This window comes from Calidris pugnax, unplaced genomic scaffold (genome assembly GCF_001431845.1).
Source record: "Calidris pugnax isolate Ruff unplaced genomic scaffold, ASM143184v1 scaffold44, whole genome shotgun sequence".
In the NCBI taxonomy this organism is placed as follows: Eukaryota; Metazoa; Chordata; class Aves; order Charadriiformes; family Scolopacidae; genus Calidris; species Calidris pugnax.
The window spans coordinates 6,112,807-6,131,855 of record NW_015094506.1 but is presented as its reverse complement, the minus strand read 5'-3'; the positions used below and the strand labels follow the sequence as shown (position 1 = coordinate 6,131,855).

Genomic DNA, 19,049 nt, shown 5'->3' with positions numbered 1-19,049 from the left:
GAAGCATGATGGTGGATGATTGCAACTGTGGTTTTAATTTTAATTTCCTAGTGCATGAATATACTGAATGCAATAACCAGATACAAAATAATGTGGTTACCAGGATGGCATCCTCAGTCGTGAGAGTGTTCAAGCTGTAATTGCTTGAAGGTGGTGGCAGAGTCAGGACAAGTACATTCTGCATGTGACGGGCTGAGTTGTTGCTCCTGAAGTACGTGTTACTGCAAAGCAAAGCACAAGAAGCCCATGAACAGTCAGCAGCAGGGGCAGTGGTAACCCTGACAAATCACTCTCCTTTCCTCAGCGACACTGTTGTTTAACAGGTTAAAACAGTAGTTCTAAGAAAAATTCATCATGGACAAAATTCCTTATGCTGTTCATCCCCTGATGTCAGCTTCTATGCTTAACTACATTAAAAGGTAATATCAAAGAGATCTGGCAATCTGAAACTCAAAGGTTTCTTTCCTCTTCTTTCAAGTAGGAGTTTATGCCTGTTAAAACTGAGTCTCTTCTTGGAATCCACAGTGCTGCAATCTGTAGTTTCTTCATGTTACCGTGCATGTTTCTGACCTCTTCTGCACTCTTTTGCATATTCCTCTAATTTTGGTATTTCCTGCTAGAATTGATCACAGCAGGATTTGTCCCAAAAGCATTTAACAGGAGGGCATGTAACAATCGGAGAGTTGCAGAGTGCAGCTTATTGTTTTATTTGTTTAATTCAGTGAGCTAGGAAAACTATGCTAAAACAAGCAGAAAAAGTGGTAGCTTTCCGGTATCTTTGGTTTAATGACCCTGACAGGCCATCTGGAAGTGCTTCACAGACTGGCAACCACAGGATTCACATGTTACAGAGGAATTTAGCAATAGATATTAGTGTCAAGTGGCAGCATCTACCATTGCTATAGCTAGATTGATTAAAAACAATATTGTATGAGCCTTCTCTTATTATTCATGTTTAATCATCCTTTTATTTTTTCAGTCAGTACTGTATTAAGAATTTTTGGAGACCACAGCCTTCACTCCACGGCCATCAGATGGGATCCTGACACCAGAGCCCTGTCCCTGCCTTTCCCTGAACCTTCTGACTTTTACATTGCAATTTTCACCCTGAAGAATTTCAAAGTGCTTTTCATTCAGGCTTGGACTGAACTAGCCAGGTGAAAAGGAAACTTCATTAGATTTCACCAGAATGGATAATCCTACAGTATCCTACCTCCCCTGAGGGAGGCTTAAACACCCTGTTTGTGTCCTCGCTGCCAGAGGGTTCAGAGCTGAAGAAAATTTAAATCCGTCACTCTGTCCAAGGGACTTGACTCCTGAAGAAGCATGGGACCTTGCCTACTGTCTTCTCCTACAGCTTGAGTTCTGATCTAACATGCGTCTGTATTTCATTTCTGTTTTAATAAGAACATAATTTGAGATACTCTGCAAAATCAGGTGTATGTAGCAAATTTAAGGAGAGCAGCATATAAAATGGGCTGAGGCAGCTGGGTCTGTCAGAATGATATCACAGCAGAGAAGCCCCTGATCACCCTCACCTTATTGTGAGGCAACAATTACACATACAACACCCATAAGTAAAGACACTCACAGGCGTAGTCACTATTGTGCATTTGCAAAGAGACAGGAATTGTGGCCATCTGCCTCAATTGCAGGAAATGCAACTGGGGATTCATTCCTAGTGCTTGGATAAAGTGTTGAAAAGTCTAAAGCTTTTAGAGGCGCTTCTGAAAAAGATAACATGGTGAACTTGAAAGTGTACAGGACAGAGAAGATCCTGTTAGAACTTGGACCACAGGCTCCAGTTAGGACACAAAGGTTAAATGACTGAAGTCGTTAATCCAAAGTGCCTTAGCCTATCCCTGCCCTGTCAAGGTCAGCTGTACACACGAGGGCTTGGAAGTCCCACAGGCCCTGGAAGTTCATGGATTCTTATGCTACATCAACAGTGAAATAAGTGAGATCAAGACACAGGCACATAGGTTTGCCTTATAGTCATCCATATCATTAAGCTGCCAGCACAGTCCCAGGCATGGTTTTGGTCTAGGCCAACTTGCTTTCTCCCAGAGTGTGACTTGCTATGGTGACCAGAGCCATACCCAAAAAGCAGTTGGGACGTCTACACTTAGCCATATGGATGTGAGCTGTGCTATATCACTTAGGCTTAGGGCAAGAGATCATCTCTCAGTCCTTGTATACGGACAAAGCTTTTGAGGCTGCCATTGATAAGGCCACTTTATATCAGTCCTCATCTGTAAAGATTTTGAAATTAGTAACAAAGTTGAACAACAGAAAACTTAGCTTGTATACTAAGAAATGTCTCTGAAAAGTTAGACTTATGCTGTTAAAAAGATGTTGAAGAGACAGTTATAAAGTGGAAGAGACAGTTGTACCACTCTTAAATCATTTAAAAATTGAATAAACAAACCCTAAATAAATAAATAAGCCACATTTACATAATTCTCTGGTTAGACAGAGTATACAAAAAAATGTACAATATCTCATATGAACAGCTCATGACCACTCTGACTTTGAACTCTGCAGTTCTCTCATGGCTCCCTGCACTGTGTAGTCCACATTTGAACTCTGCAGTTCTCTCATGGCTCCCTGCACAGGGATGATATCAACCCTACCTGCTCTGTCACTGCCTTAGAAAATATTACGTGAACTAAAAGGAATATTATAGATGATGTTCCACAAATTAAACATTAATCAGCTTCGGTAAATGGCAAAACATGAGGAAAGACAGCAATGGAAAACATTTTGTGAGAGAGTGTTACTCCAATAAAACAGTTCCACTAAGACTATTTCCATTATCTCTACCCTTCAACAAACTGCAGAGAAAAGAGGAAAAAGCAAAGCTAATACTTTACTTGAAGAGATCTATCAAGATGATAATAATGTCCTTATCCACCTCCTCCGTCCCAAGGTCTTTGCTGAGGTCTTCTGGAGAGCCGCACGTGATGATCACTACAGATTGGGCAAAAATGGAGACAGATTGGTGAAAGGCACAGACAAGAAGAAGATATTTGCCTGCTCCCCTGTGCTTGAGTAGCCAGCAGTAGAGCAAGGCACATTACCTGCGCTCTGCTGGGACCCAGGCCCAGAGCTACAGCCCCTCTGCAGTAAGAGCAGGATATTGGAGGGAAAGTGGTAAAAGGTGCCTACACCATTTTCTGGCTGATTGCACCAAAGCACTGCCATTATCTCACTCAAATAAGCATTAGCAGTTCTGATGCCACGTGGGCTACTGCATATGAACATTTCTAAGTTAAATAGCATTCAAGTAATAGTTTCATTGGCTTACTTATGACTCTTGCACTCACTTGGCCTGTTGATGCCAGGTGCTTATTCTTAGGAGAAGATGAGGTATTTACTCATCCATTTATACTCATCTCGCACTCACTTGGCCTGCTGATGCCAGGTGCTTATTCTTAGGAGAAGATGAGGTATTTACTCATCCATTTATACAGTTCAGATGGATCACTACTAGAAGAAGCACCCTTTGATGGCACAAATGAGGTCCATATATGTACCAGGGCTGCAAATACAGGAATGGTATACCGTACGCTAAGCATTCTTGTAGTATCTAAGGCACTTCTTAGGAGGAGTTGTGATTTCTGGGTTTCAGAATCTTTCACAAAATGGAGCTTATGCCTAGATGGGATAATTCACCCCAAAAGCTCTCTGGAACCAGTCTGCAGCCTGTATTTTGCAGGGATGGAAAGAGGAATTTTGTGCTGCTTTATGTTTGCATCCATGCGAAGTGCTATGTCTGCATTTCTCCACCAATTCTGTGGAAGGACTATCCCTAAAATGTAGCTAAGGGGCAGGTCTGATTTCCTGAGAAAACCAACTTACCTGCAGGGGAGAGTGCACCCTCAGCCCTTCCTTACCATTGCTTTTCCTGTTTGGATCTTTCACAGTTTTTTTAAGCTGCTCTGAAGTCCTTAAAACGTCTTTGAACTTCAGTGATTCGGAAAACTGTGTGATTCCAGCCTCTAGAGCGTTGATGTACCTGACGCAATGGGGCACAGATATTGTCAGAAAATTGCTAACTTCTCACATTCTCCTAAATAAGCCAAAATGTGAGCTAGGCTGTTTATAGCACACAAGAGTGTTTGTAAGGTGGTATGGAACGTTTTTTTCTGCAGCAATAAAAGACAGAAAATCAATACAGGGCATGAAAGACAGAAGTGTTTGGAAAGTCACCCAGAGGTATTTGAGCCTGGTTGTGGTTGGGTTTGGAGAATACAATGATGTAATAAGACATTAAAAATTAAGAAAAGAAATCAGAAATCTGGGGAAACTACAGTGAGATTAACTGGGAAGGAGAGCCAGGCAGCTCTGCTGTTTTAAGACATCAGTGATAATCTCAGAAGACGCATGTGAAGGTTCAAAGGAGTAAATGGGAGCTGCAAAAAGAGCTGACAAGAACTGTACCCTGACTGTGACAGAAGCAAAGGAAAGAAAATAATAACAAAAAAACTCCTATACTGAATCAGTTAAATCTTGAAGAGGAAAAACGAGTACAGCAAAAAAACCCAAACAAGTGAGTAAAAGCTAGCCAAAAGATTAAGCAAAACCAGCCTGCCCACAGGAGATGCCAAGGCTCGAAAATACTTAGAAGGAGAGTGAGCGAAACATTCAGATATGCAGTACAGCTAAAAGGTGTAATTCATCTTTTCCTTCTCTCATTACTTGGTAGCCATAAGGCACCTCCCAAAATGCATGACTTGAAGGACAGCTTGTAAGAACCGTGTCCGAGGATGAAGATGGAGTTTATCAACAGCCGGGTCAGAGGTGCATCTGGATCTTACCAGAAGCATGGCTCCGAGATGTCATTCCTCTTGTAAATGTAGGCAGATTCCCAGGTTGTGGTTTTGAATGGCAGCTGAGTTTCTTTCCAAAAATAATAGAAGAATTCATTCAATTTCCTGGCTGGGGTCAGAAGGCGGGTTAGGTTTACTTTGTAGTCACAGGACAGTCCAAAACTCCCTACAGAGATCAGAGGCATGCTCAGTACTGTTTCAACTCTGAAGGAAGAGACAAGAGGACAAGTCTGAACGGATTGCTGTCGCACCAAGGCATCTACTACATGATTTCCATCCTCAGCTCACTCTCCTCTGGTGCCCTGCATTAGTTTAACAGCAATTTGAACCTGAAACAGAAGGCTTCTCATGAACACAAGCAGGTTTCAAGTCAGTTTTGGCACTGAAAAGCCCTGTTGAACTGGTCCAGGAAGCTTCTCTCACTGCCTCCAACTCCCCTTGCCCTTTTTGGATATCATGCACCATTTCAGCCCAATGGCTGTGACAGGACTCCAAAGGCTCAAGGACTCATCTGATCCTGCTCCCTGGCTGTCGTTAGCATGGGATGGATTTGATCTCTTTATTGGGGCAGTCCTGGAGGGTGACAGCTTTTTGCCATCAAAAAAGCTTCACTCCTACAACAGCAGCCAGGGAAAAAAGCTAAGGCAACCCTCTGCTGGCAGGGAATGTGTAAAGTGCCATAAAGCAAGGCATTTGTTCTGATTAGCAAAGCTATTGCCCCATGGGCAAAAGCAGCCTGACTGTTCGTTAGTGTTCTTCATTGCTTTGCATAAACTTCCGCTATTCATAATTTTTACTGATTTAACTGTATCAGCGTCCGAGGAAAAGACTTTGACATCATTCTGGGCAGCTCCATATACAGCAGGTAGAAATGCAAACGAAGTTAGGAGGCACAAGGAATAAAATGGGGAATATAGCGTAATATTTTACCATGGTCCTATACATATGGAAGACTTATTCTTTTGATTCTTCTGTAAATCAATCACGTGCATTCACCAGTAACATTGTATTCACTTCTGGTCACACTACTTAAAGTATAGAGCTAAAAGCAGATAAAGCTTGAGATAAAAGTGTCTGAATCTTCCCAGTATCTCTCAGTGAAACCAAAAGGCTACCGAAGTTTACATGGGTAACAATATGGTTTTGTATGTTATGACTGATGGAGTTTTTTAATTGATTTATGCTAGAAGTCTGCAGATTCAGCTTACATTTCTTCTGATATCTGAGAATGAAGATACTAATAAATAATAGAATTATAAAGCTTCTTATTTAATATGGTTGTAGAGAGACTCATTCTTCAGGAATGCTTCTCGAGGCAGAAGAGTTAGGATGAAACTGGCTGCTCACTATCTAAACACTCTTTACTGAAAATGGTTGGGGTTTTTGGATCTTCTTTTGACACACATAACTCAGGCGCCTCTCAATGACTGAACACCCACCCAGAAGGACCCCTGTTGCTGCAGTGCTGCGATGTCTTCATGCCACGAGCTAACATCTCTTTCCTGCTGCAGTTATTGAAGAGCTAAGTTTTTTGAGCCCTCAATCAATCAATTAACTTACTGTCAGCAATTAGAAAAGTTTTCCTGTTAGCAATGGGGTTTCATCAGTGGGCTTTAGAGGGGGATTTTCTTCTCCTTACTAAATAGTGGCTCTGCATAAGAGTCTTACTGGCTTGACTGTAGACCTTGAGGTGTCTGATATATCCTAAACCCCAATGTCTCTGCTGGCTTGTTTTACACAAAACAACTTTGCTTATCAGTTGATATCTTTAACATCACAGCATTAGGAGGAAGAGGTGGTACTTACGAGACCATCTGGTAGGTGGCATAAGTGCAAGCGGGTCCTATGACAACACAGCCAAGTTTGCCAGTATTCTGCAAGGGATCAGAAAGGGTCAGTAGTGGGTACAGTGCAAAGGACTGGCAGAGGAAGGAGGATGGGAGAATGAAGAAAACTTTAGTATTTGAGAAGAAGATGGAGAAGTTACCCAGTAAAGGCAAGAACAGAGTAGCAAAGGAGCTACAGAAAGATTCAAAGAAGAAACCTACAGTGAAGGAGGGAGGAATCACAGAAAGCTAAGAAAAGGCAAAGGACAGAATAATGCTTGTGAGCATGACCTTCGTTAAGAGACAGAGAGAAAATTGGGATTAAAATGATTCAATTTCATAGATGAAATTATACACCCCAGCAGTGCTTGCATTTGCAGAAGACTGAAGGATTGGAATTACAAGATACTGTGCATCAGAAAAACAAGTAGTTATATGCATATGAAGCTTGTAATAAAAAAATCCTTCCATGACCACCAAATGATGCCTGACCAGTAGCTTTGTGTGTCATGAGGGACTATAGTACGTGCTCATACATTGGTAGATTTGAGAATTCACATTGGATTGACAAAGCTTCACTCAGAGGTGACAGTTATTAGACATGAGAAAATCCACTAAAACACAGCTTCTTTACAAGCTTTTCCCCATGTTAGGGTATTTACATAGTTTCTCCCACGTGACTTCTGTGATTTCTAGTGAGAAGTGAGTATTTCATCTTTGCCCTCTGGGCATAGTTCTGTACGTGTTTCTTTGGTATCAGTGGCAGCCTAATAATCTCTCTGCCCACATGTTCCTGCATCCTTGCACAGCTCTCTCTGTATATTTGTACAAACTGATGGTGAACCAGATCAGGGTCTGATCCAGTTGGAAACAGACCTTTCTTGCTCTGCTTGGGCTGTTTGAGTATTTGGGGTTGGTCTCTTTTTTTTTGGTTGGTTGTTGCATTTTTTTAATAGATTGCTTTGGCTATGTGGTCACAGGTTCAGGTATAAAAAAGAGGACAACTTAAGCATAGGAAAAGGAGTCTGAAGCAGAGGGCTTCTTTAGCCAGCAATGCTACCAATTCTCTAATGACAGTTTCTAGAAAGCATTCATAGAATCTCTCTCCAGTATTTAGAACCACAGAATGGTTTAGGTTGGAAGGGACCTTAAAGATCATCTAGTTCCAACCCCCCCATTAAACCAGGTTACTCAAAGCCCCATCCAACCTGACCTTGAACGCTTCCAGGGATTGGGCCTCCACAAGTTCCATGGGCAACCTGTTCCAGTGCCTCACCACCCTCATAGTGAAAAACTTCTTCCTAATATCTAATCTAAATCTACCCCCTTCCGTTTGCCTACTTGTCTTCACAAAAACTACAATAACATCTTCTCTTTGAAAACTTCACTTCCCTGTCAAATTTGTTTGGAATTTATCAACAGGATCAAAAGTTAATATGGAAAGACAGAGACACACATGCGCACACACATGTAGAAAGAAAAAAGTCTTGTCTTCTTAGGAAATTAACTTAAAGAAGTCTGCTACTCACATAAATTTCCCTGATGAGCTCCACACCTTCACAGGTGCTCGTACGACAGCCTCTTGAGACATAGAGTGATGTGGTAAAGTTGTGGAAGGTGGCATTGACTGTAACATTTGCTTCTATAACACAAACATGAAAATAAATAGCATCATGAGTTGCAGACAACCTCTAATACACTCTATTCCTTTTCTTCTGACACACATCTGAGCAGTCTTATGTTAGTACATCTCCCACCAAAAAGCTGCTATGTCCACCTACCACCTAACCCCCACTACTGTAAAATTTGCCCCAGTGTGGACCGCAGAGTGTTAGTACTTTCAGTATAAAGTACTTTTAATATTGGCCATTATTAGACACATTTTTAAGGGCTCTGAGACACCCTTTCAAATTAAAATAGACAAAATCTCTTCAACTACAGGGTAAAAAGGGAATAGTTGTCATTTCTTTGGAACCTCTTTTTCCCTTGATATTCTAGAGAGTGACAGTAGATGGGTAATATCAAAAGGAGAGGTAAGATAGCAAAATAAATAAAGGCACCACCTGCAGTGGTGATGAGGGAAAAACATAGAGACTGCAGAATCTTCACACTTCAAGTCATAATGTGATCAACAGATGGGGTCAAGAGGAAAATTATTTTTAGAAAGGAGAGGCTAATCCAGCCATGGGAGGAAGCAAGGGCATCCCAGTTACTACAGGTCTTGACTGATTCAGTTCAGCAATTCCCATGTTCCCAATCCCAACTGCAGAACTCCAGAAAAGCATGCAGGAAGAATCTATTCAGACACCATGAAAGGAAATATGGTTCTGCCCATCTGTAGAGTGCTTCTGTTTTTACAGAGGAAGGTCATTATTTCTGTAAGATATACATAAGGTGAATGGACAGGCAAAGAGCCTGTCTGAGGAGTGGTTTGCGGAAGGTCAGATGAGTAGAAAGCTCTGGCACAAAGTCTGACAAGAAACCACAGCAGGAGACAGATAACCAAAACCGGTTGCCTTACCTGTCGTCTGTAATTCATTTTGTACCCTTTTCAAGGCTTGCTCCACAGCGAATTTCAAATTATCAGCAGATGATGGCAAGTCTGAGTAATTCATGAGCATCACATTGATCACATAACTGTTGTTGTTACACTCATTTGAACCAACTTGCTGCAGCAGCCGGAGAGAGAAAAACAAAGGCCAAAGGGCCAGACCCAAAATCTGTCGCTTCATTATTGCTCAGTTTAGACCCATTGTGTGTGTTCTCTCTTTTCTTTTTCTCTTCCAGCCCTCTTTCCGTCAGGTACTCTACATTGGTTTTGTTCCTGGCTAGGACAAAAGAGATCTCCACGCTGTAGATCCAAAGACAAGCTGTACGATCCTTCTCTCAGGTACTTGCCAACCCCCTTCCCTGCCTTCACCTCTGCCCACCCCTCCGGTCTTCTAGGTGGCACTTCTGTTTGTGAAAAACTAGCAACAGCAAAACTGGGGAAAGGAGAGAGGCTAAAGGTTGCTGTGAATGTTTGCTCATGGAATGGCTGGGCTATAAAACTGAAGCATTACCTGAAACTTTGCCTGATAAGGGCACTAACTCTTCATCACAGGGATGAGCTGAGAGAAGGAAGGGGAGGAGACAAATGGACTATAAAGACCACTCTTTAAAATGGAAATAAAATACAAGGTCCGTTAAAGCCTAGAGGAAAACAGATGGTTACTTCATGTTTGCATTGCCCTACGTCTCTGGTTACATTGCCACGCCATCTCTGCTGGCTGGACTCATAAATCAACGGTATATTGTCTTCTGTGATAAGTTACCAATTTCATTCCTTTAGCTTTTAGCGTCAAAACACTCTTTGTGTTTGGCAAAAATGTCTAACTCGCAGTCCTTCGGACCAAAGCCTTCCCTTCTACTTACAGAGTAGAATCAGCACAAAGCTTGCCTGCTCGTACTCACCCAGCAAACAAGGAAAATAATCAGCAACGGTGTAAGTAACAGTGCTTTTGGTATAAAACAGAACTGCAATTCCATGGTTTCTTTCAAAGCCTGAATTTTAAAGGTGTTGAATACACTTCAAATATATTTGCACAGACTTTTTGCATGATCCTATTTTAATACAAAATTATTATTGCTTGAATCTTTCTTATATCCACCAGCAGAAGAGACAATGAGCCAGCATTTAAGAGCAGACCTTGAATACTTCAGCATATCTAATCTAGCATTTGTTATTAGTAATACAGTAATTCTAAATTAGGAGTCCGTCATGTAAACCTCTGGTCTAGTATGGCTGGCTAGAGCCACAGACTGAGAATGGAATATAGCTTTTCATGCTGAGATCATCTGCTCATCACTGCCCTGTTTTATAGGTATTTACAAAGTCCTTGAAACTTATCCCATATAAGTCAATATGAGATTTGTCATTAACTTCAGCAGAGCAAGATTTACATTTTATATTCTTCTCAGCCTTTCTAAGCGAAACAGTTAGCAAGTGTGGATCATGCAAGTAGAACTGAGTATTTTACATTCCTGATCTCATAGGGAATATGTAATGGCACTGAGGTCTCCCTTATTTTGCATCTATTTGTGTACTTATTTGGTTTTCATAGCAGTTTCATAAACAAAAGGGTAAAATCAACTATAGTTTTAGCACAGCTTTTCTTTTTACTCTCCCCTTTGCCCCCTGCTTTCACTGTGCCACAGGGAGTCCCCAGTCAGAGCACATTATAAATGAGTTGTTGACCTCTCAACTTTTTAATTGCCCAGTGTGTGAGATCTCTCATTGTCAAGCCCCATGACGGGAGCACGCCTTGAACATTGGGTGACGTGGAGCAGGAGGTAGTGTGGTAGGAGGCTCCAGCTGGGGTGAAGCCAGAGCTCCTTGGAACCAGCTGAACACCACACTTTCCCTCGCACCCTGGGGCTTTGCACATCAGACACAGTTGCCTGGCAGACTGATTAGTATCATCTACTTCGTGGCGTAAGAGATACCAAGAAAATCTGTGGCATTGTGCTGTGAGAGTTACTGAGACTACATATGATTGTGAAGGTGGAGAGAAGAACAAGTAGAGGAGTGAGTCATATCTGTAAAGCCCAAAATTTGATGGGCCTGCCACAAGCACGAGCAAAACCTTCTATATATTTGTGTTTGTTGCTGCCTGTGCCTGAGGGATCTTTAGTCCCTGGGGAATAGAAGAGCTGAGATCCCAATGCCAGTCCAGTCATAGTGCCCTGGCTGCAGAACGAAGCTAAGTTCCCAAGGATCCCAGCCAACTTCATCTAATTATTTTGTAATGTCTGATCTAGCAGTCTATGAAGTCAGTGACACAGACCAGACAGATACCCAAAAAAATCTTCCATATCTCTTCAGGGAACTGCCCCCACTGTCTCAGTAACTTTTCTCTGACTGTGAGCCAGCTCTCACACTTCAGAGATTAGTCAGAGAGGGATACAGTTCAGAAACCTAGAAGTCAAATTATGTATCAGAGGAAAGAAAAAAATAAGCTTTTTGACTCTACAGGGGACTGCAGCTTCAATCAGAAATAGTCTTACAACAGAACTACTAGTAATGGGAGCATCCTGAAGGCAATGCAAATGACTCTGCCTTCCCCTGAAAGAATGTGATGACATGGAAAAGCAGAGCAAGAGACTCAAACACTGGGAACATCCTGTCTAAGGTAGCCTCTCCTCACACCCCCAGGATAAGCCACAAAATTTATCCCCAAAACATCTTTAAAGCACATCTGCAAGAACTACTTATTCTCTCTTAAAACATTCAAGGTTTAGTCACCTTCTAAGGAATAAGGTGCTAAGAAATTGTGTGTGCTGTCCCCAGGGGCATTTTTTCTAGCTGTGGCTTCTAGGCATCAGCTACTGTTACCATCTTGTCAGAAAGGTAAAAAAGATCCCAGCATTAAATATCTTCCCTACATGCAACTATCTATCCAAAGAGTCAGTTCTTAGGTGTACATCAGTTTGAGTACCTCATCTTTGTAATCCTAGGATTATTAACAGCTGATGGACGTCTCCCCTTAAATCATTGAATATAAACCCTGTAGTTTATCACTTATTCTGCCTTCATAAGCACAGGGGCAATTAAGATTCAGAAAGGCAGGTCCTGTATTTATTTGTCTGAAGACAAAATTCAATTCCTCGCCAACAACAATAATACCTGTGTGTATATTGCATAGCTACAAAACACCATAATAGGTCTCTGTGGGTGTTCTTATAGTATTAGATTAGAAATACGAAATCAAAATTAGCTCACCAGAGAACTGTATCATTCGTTTTAATGAGAAGTGATTTTTAGTGTCTGATCCTACAGCACTACTTGTTTGTTTTGCCCTCTGTTTTATTAGGTAATAAACAACCAGATATTATAGGGCGTATTTGAAACAGATAATCAGCACTGACTTCCTGATCTAAAACTTCTCTGAGAGGTTCTCTCAGTCTCCCAGGATAGTCAAAGCATAAAGATGTCTTCTTTAACTTTCAGTATTACAGAGAAGACCAAGGACCTGAAATCATTATTTTCTGTGGCTTAATTGATTTTTACATTATTTCCACTATCCAGGTTTAGAAACCAGTAATTTAAATGATGCCAAACATAGCTACGTATTATACATACATAGCAGCTGTATACATGTATAGAGTATACATGTGTAGCAGCTGCATAGCAGCTATGTTGACTTTTCAGAGCCAATCTTTTTTTTCTTGTTTACTATGCAAGAACATGAAGAAAGACTTTACCAACATTATTCTTTGGGACTGAAACTGTCTACTGATAAAGAACAAGCCTGTAAAACAACATGCAAATACGCGGGTATGTGTTGCATGACCCTGAGAGTACATAATGATCCTGATCCAGTACAGATCCTGATAAAGTAGAAGTCCTCATTATATTGCCATTCCCCTGGGTTATTGAGAGTTTAGGTCTGTTCTTGGAGTTCATAGCTACTGCACAGATTAGTGTGCAATTACACCGCAGAGCACTGACTGTTCTCATCAGAAGTTACCAATCTAGTAAGAGGAAAGCCACAGACAAGGATAAGAGAAGTTGTAAATGGAATTGCGTCGTACTACCAGCAGCTCAGGTGGTGGCCCTAGCTTCTCATTGATCTATGTTGCCACATACCAGAAGATGAAGCTAAATATGTGATGTATCATAAATATCTAGCTCAATTAAGAGAGTCTCTTCCTTTTAACCCTTTCCAGCACATACTTTGAAGTGAATATTATTCATCACTTTAACTTGTATACTACCAAAAAAAAAAAATAGTAAGACGTCTTTCTTCTTCACTGCTGATTTTGTACTCTTTCTCTAAAGGATTTTGTTTCCAGAGTGACAAGAGATATTTCTCTTTTCAGCATAAGAGTTAGCCTCTGTTCTACACTCTGCAGGATACAGCTCTGTCAAGAGATGAATGTAAGCTATCTGTAATGTGCAAATATCTGTTCTGTTTTTCCTCATGAAGGTAAATGGCTCAAGTGTGTAATAATTTATGTTTCCTTAAATTCTTTTTATTAAACATTATACACATCTATACTATGTGATGGGATGGAGTTACGAGATCTTCAAGCTAGTGCACACTTGATCCTGTAAATCTATATAGCAGTGGAATATTGTGGATATATCAGCACACATCCTGGACCAGTATGACTGCATTCTCTGGGACATAGCGCTTGCAATAATGTGGCTTTCTGGCTCTTCTGGCACTGACTTTTGCTGAATCAGCAGATTATGTCCCCTCCCTTGGTTCTACATAATGACTTCCAAAAACTTACATAAAATGTGATGCTGAAATCCAATACAAGGACAGCTTTTAAGTTACTTTTATTAATTCTACTAAATCTTGATGACAGGCTGAGTGCTGGAAGAATCGGGAAAAATCTGAAGGTGCAGTTCCCACAATCCTGTACAGTCACAGACATAAACACCAGTGAAAACTAAGGAAAGAGGTTTCCCTACCAAAATAAAGATTAAAATTATGAATTTTCATTTCACAGCTTGGAGGTTTTTAATTGGCACGACTGTTGTTTATGTTCTTGAGCTGGGCAATAGAGACTGGACAAGATGTGCTGGTTTTGGCTGGGATAGAGTGAATTTTTCTCATAGTAGCTAGTGTGTCGCTATATTTTGGATTTGTGCTGAAAAAAAAGTGTTTATAATACATGGATGCTTTAGTTACTGCTGAGCAGTGCTTACACAAGAGCCAAAGCCTTTTCTGCTTCTCACCCCACCCCACCAGCAAGCAGGCTGGGAGAGCACAAGAACTTGGGAGGGGACACAGCCAGGACATCTGACCCCAACTGACCAAAGAGATATTCCATGCCATATGACATCATGCTTAGCACATAAAGCGGGGAGAAGAAGATAGAAGGAGGGGACAGTCAGGGTGATGGCCTTTGTCTTTCCAAATAACTGTTATGTGTGATGGAGCCCTGCTTTCCTGGAGATGGCTGAACAGCTGCCTGCCAACAAGAAGCTGTAAATGGATTCCTTGTTTTGCTTTGCTTGTGTGTGCGGCTTTTGCTCTTCCTATAAACTGCCTTTGCCTCAGTCCACGAGTTTTCCCTCACTTTTACTTTTCCGATTCTCTTCCCCATCCCACCAGGGGGCAGCGAGGCAGTGAGTGAGCAGCTTTGTAGTGTTTAGTTCCCAGCTGGGCTTAACAAACGACGCAAGAGCATTAAATGCACACATGATCTGTCAGCTCTACAGGGTGGTCTTTGCTGTCAACTTACATATTTCACCTTCTCTCTAATTACGGGTAGTCTATCCAGAGTGGGTTAAAGCTTAGATGTTGCTGACTCCATAAAAAAGAAGCAAATATTCTTCAAGTTCCTTCTTTTTAAGGAATTGTTTCCCATTTATTCATCTCAGGGGATAGCCTTTGTAGCTTTAACAGGGGAGCATTTCATTGCTCTCATTTTGCTTATCATTTATCTTGAGATGTTGTCAGATGCATTTTCAAAGATATAGGAGGCAGAACATGGTGAAGCATCATTACTGAAAAAACATGATCTTACCTAGACATTATGGAAATTGAAGCATGTGATTGTTGCTGATGCAAAGGTCACTTCCTAACCTCTTGCTTTGGTTATATGATGATTTTTTTTTCCACTTCTTGGTTTTCCTTTCTCTCCCTTTTTATTTCCTTCCTGTCTCTCCTCTCCTTTTCTTAGACCTCACTTTCCACTCTCTGATTTTTTATTTAGACACTCATTACACTCTCTGATGCTTATCCTGGTGTTTAGTCACAGGTGCATGACTTCCCTTTTGCTCCCATCAGTGTAAGTCAATTCCCTCTCTCCCAGCAATCCTGCAGGTGAATAAACATGATCATTAATCATTTTACAGCTCACAGCCTCCAAGATAATGCCACTGGCTACTAGAATGGTGATGGGAAGAACTGCAGCAGTTTTCCAGCATTATTAATAGAGTAGCTGAACTTCTTGTCTTTAATTTATGAAGTGTCATCTTGGCATTTCATATGAGGAAAGGATTATAACATCTCTACCTACTTTGGTCTGCATCTTAATAATAATTTCTATACCAGTCATGCTAAAAATATTTTGGTAAATTTGATGCTGGAGAGAATACAGGATTAAGTAACATGTATCCTCCTACACAACTTTAGTGAACATTAGATAGTGAACAATTAGAATAATTAGATATGAATGGAGACTCCTACTGCACTGAATGGGTTTTAGACCACTCCTGTACACAGATAGTCCACAGCAATTGCCATAATGCCAAATTCTAGCATTTTGCCCCCTATTTACACTGTTTACAAACTATGTACAGGTAGAAACTCTACAGATCAGGATATGACAAATTAATTTTTATGCTGTGTTCAATCCATGGCCCACCTGTTGAGTTGTGCAACTTCTAATTAGCAACCCTTCTTCTGATGGCAAAGTCTATGGCTTTGTTTGAGTACTATCCCAACCAAACTCACCACATTGTCCTTTGATACTGCTCTAGACTTTACCTATGAGGGAATAATCTGACAGTCACAGCTTTGCCCACTGAGACTGTGCCAGAAGAACTCTGAGCATTCACACATTCCCCAGCTTTGGACCCACCATGTAAGTATTCAGGAAGCCACTGGGAAATGGGAGAAACCAGTGGAGCAGCTGAGAGCTTTCTTCCATTTGAGTCAATATTTTAGCTGTGTTTAGCATGTTGATTCTTAGAACAGCAGGATCTTGTGAAAGAATCTATATAAGATATGGAAGAAGGCAATATAGTAAAATTATATTTTCCATTACGTTAAAAAAAAAATCTTGCCTAATTGTACTGTCTTGCTTGCATTTCAGTCAAAATTGTAACACCTTCATCAGTGATACTTCTTCTTCTGTTTCTCCTCCTTTACCCGGTTTATTTTGGCATGCCTATATAAAAAAACTCAAATCAAAATCTTCAGTTTTACTAGTTTACTGTACAGAGCCAGAATATTCAATAGCAGTACTGAAAATTACTGTGAGGTATTTACAACAATTACTATTTTCTTTCAGTTTGAAATTAAGTACTTCTGAGACACTGTTTAAGATCTGAATGGAAAAAGGCATCTTAAAATATCCCTGTCAATCTATATGTTTTTCTTGATTGCACAGGGTTCTGATAGAAGAGACTCTTAAGCCTTCTAGCCTGCTGGAATTTTCTTTCTTTCTTAGATAATAGAAAATCCTAGACAACTGATAAGAGGACAGATATCTGTATTATGTGAATTAGTCTATATATACAATGTTGGCAACATCAAAAACACTTAAAATCAAATCTCAAAAAAAGCAAATAATTTCAGAATTATTTATGGAAAATTAATTTTCTCCTGACAGAAATAATACCTTACTTAATAGAGAAAAGCCATAAAGGGAGACCAAATCACTAGCACACATTCTTTGTCACTTTGAGCGGCTAACTCAAAATTAATTTCTTGCAGAGAAATCCCCTATGGGACCGTGGATTATTCGCCTTTCTTCTTTATAGCCTGTGGTATAAAGGCACATTATAAGCAAGGGACACCATGGTGGTACTGTTGTGCTCCTGTGGATCCTGGTTGCAGAGTAACCTCTGAGGGACAGTTGCTAGCTGGATATATAGTCCCTGAGTCAAGCCATCTTGAAGTGCTTAGGAGAAGGTGTGTGTGGAACTCACACTTTGAAGCAGCAGCATGCAGTTCTTTACTGCTGGAGTGTATTGCAAGTGATTGCAGTGTTACAGGTTATATTTATTCATATATAAATAAAAAAAAAGTGCCTCTCTTTTTTCTGTTGGAGTGCAAAAGGAAGGAAAAATGGTAGAAATACAGATACCTCATTACTCCTGTCCATAGACATGTATTTTTTTTGCTAGTTGAGTTGTCAGCAGTACTGTCATGTATTGGTCCTCTGCACTGGCATTGCTACTGGTGCAATTCAGGCAATATAAAAATGAAAGTTTGGGGAATTCCCCTGCATGGTGTTCTTCCCTAACTAGAAGAAATCTGTTTTATTTGTAGCAAACTGCAATCTCAGAGGCACTATGGGCTATGCTTGAAAATTATGCAGAGCTTGACAGAGATCAGCTACTGTATGCAGTTAAAACATACACAGTCCGCATACCTTAACATTTTATATTATGCTCTCCATGTTCATAATTAAATTCACAGACAGAGTGGCTGTGCTTACCTGAAAAGTATAAACATCTGTGGGATTCCCTCCCCCTAGGGCTGTCACAGGAGAGTGATCAACAGGAGAAGCTCTCTGGTCAGTGGAAGTGGTATCTAAGGAGCAAAGAAGTTTATCAAGAAGTTTCAGTTGGGACATGGTTGAGACACCACAGAAGGTACCCAATAGGTATCTTTAATAGGATGTGAAATATAACAATATGTTTTTGCAGTTGCTGATTTAGACATAAGACAGCAAAAAATACAATTTCTGGACCAAAGTCTAGCCACGAAAGTATCCCAAACTAACCTTGGGTAATTATAATGCTAAAATATACACCTGTTTGTGAATAATGATGCATGCTAACCAGATAACCTCCCTAAATATTTAAAACGTGAGCTTAGATACATATGTGTAGTCAGGAGTGGTGGTGAATGAATCATTATTAAGGAAACAGCTGTGTTTTATCCTTATAAATATTGGGCTGCTTGACACATGAGGTGTGCTGCCTGTTGTTAAATGCCCAGCACCCGATTCCACAGAACTGAAATAAAACCAAATTATCTTAACCCAAACTTTGTTGGTTGGCTCTCACACACTGGGTGAAGAACCCCCATTTGGGGACAACAGGAGAAGCTCTCTGGTCAGTGGGAGAACCTCTCCGGATCACCTTGCTGACTGCAAGCATATGGGACTCATTATGGGATGCCAGGGAACGGCATTCGGGGATCGTCCGGGGCTTATTATGGGATGTTTAGGTGAAGGGATTGTGGATGCCCCATCCCTGGAGGTGTTCAAGGCCAGGGTGGATGGGGCTTTGAGCAACCTGGTCTGGTGTGAGGTGTCCCTGCCCATGGCAGGGGGCTGGAACTAGATGATCTCTAAGGTCCCTTCCAACTCTAACCATTCTATGATTCTATGATTCTAAGGGCCGAAGGTGGGGAAAAGGAGAGATGGCTGCTGGTCAGTGCATTCCTCTGGCCGCGGCGCAGCTCGTCTTGTCTTCACCTTAAACTCGATTATTTAACCCTTTTCCTGCGCGAGGGAGCTCTGTGCTCTGTGTGTGAGGAGGTTTAAACCCCAGCAGCTGGAATTCGACCACAACTCATAGCGGCCTGTGCGTCCGGGCTCCCAGCACCTGGGCAGACCCATTGAGGGGCCGACACCCCCCACCCTCCCGCCGTCGCCATGGAGACCGGAGACCGCAGACCTCTGGGAAGGCGGAACCCTGAGGGGCGGCGCCGGG

The 19,049-nt window shown here is 41.2% G+C and overlaps 1 protein-coding gene across 1 annotated transcript in view; it reads right to left on the bottom strand.

Annotated features, from left to right (window-relative positions):
- Positions 1-9,549, bottom strand: part of GUCY2C (guanylate cyclase 2C) — a 42,841-nt gene extending 33,292 nt beyond the window's left edge. Inside the window, exons 1-7 of the mRNA XM_014964155.1 lie at positions 9,180-9,549; positions 8,188-8,300; positions 6,639-6,706; positions 4,821-5,036; positions 3,897-4,018; positions 2,874-2,970; positions 101-221 (exon numbers count right to left, since the gene is read on the bottom strand). Coding sequence (XP_014819641.1) covers positions 101-221; positions 2,874-2,970; positions 3,897-4,018; positions 4,821-5,036; positions 6,639-6,706; positions 8,188-8,300; positions 9,180-9,390 — 948 coding nt within the window. The 5' untranslated portion in view covers positions 9,391-9,549. The remainder of the gene's footprint in view (positions 1-100; positions 222-2,873; positions 2,971-3,896; positions 4,019-4,820; positions 5,037-6,638; positions 6,707-8,187; positions 8,301-9,179) is intronic.
- Positions 9,550-19,049: the final 9,500 nt, after the last annotated feature.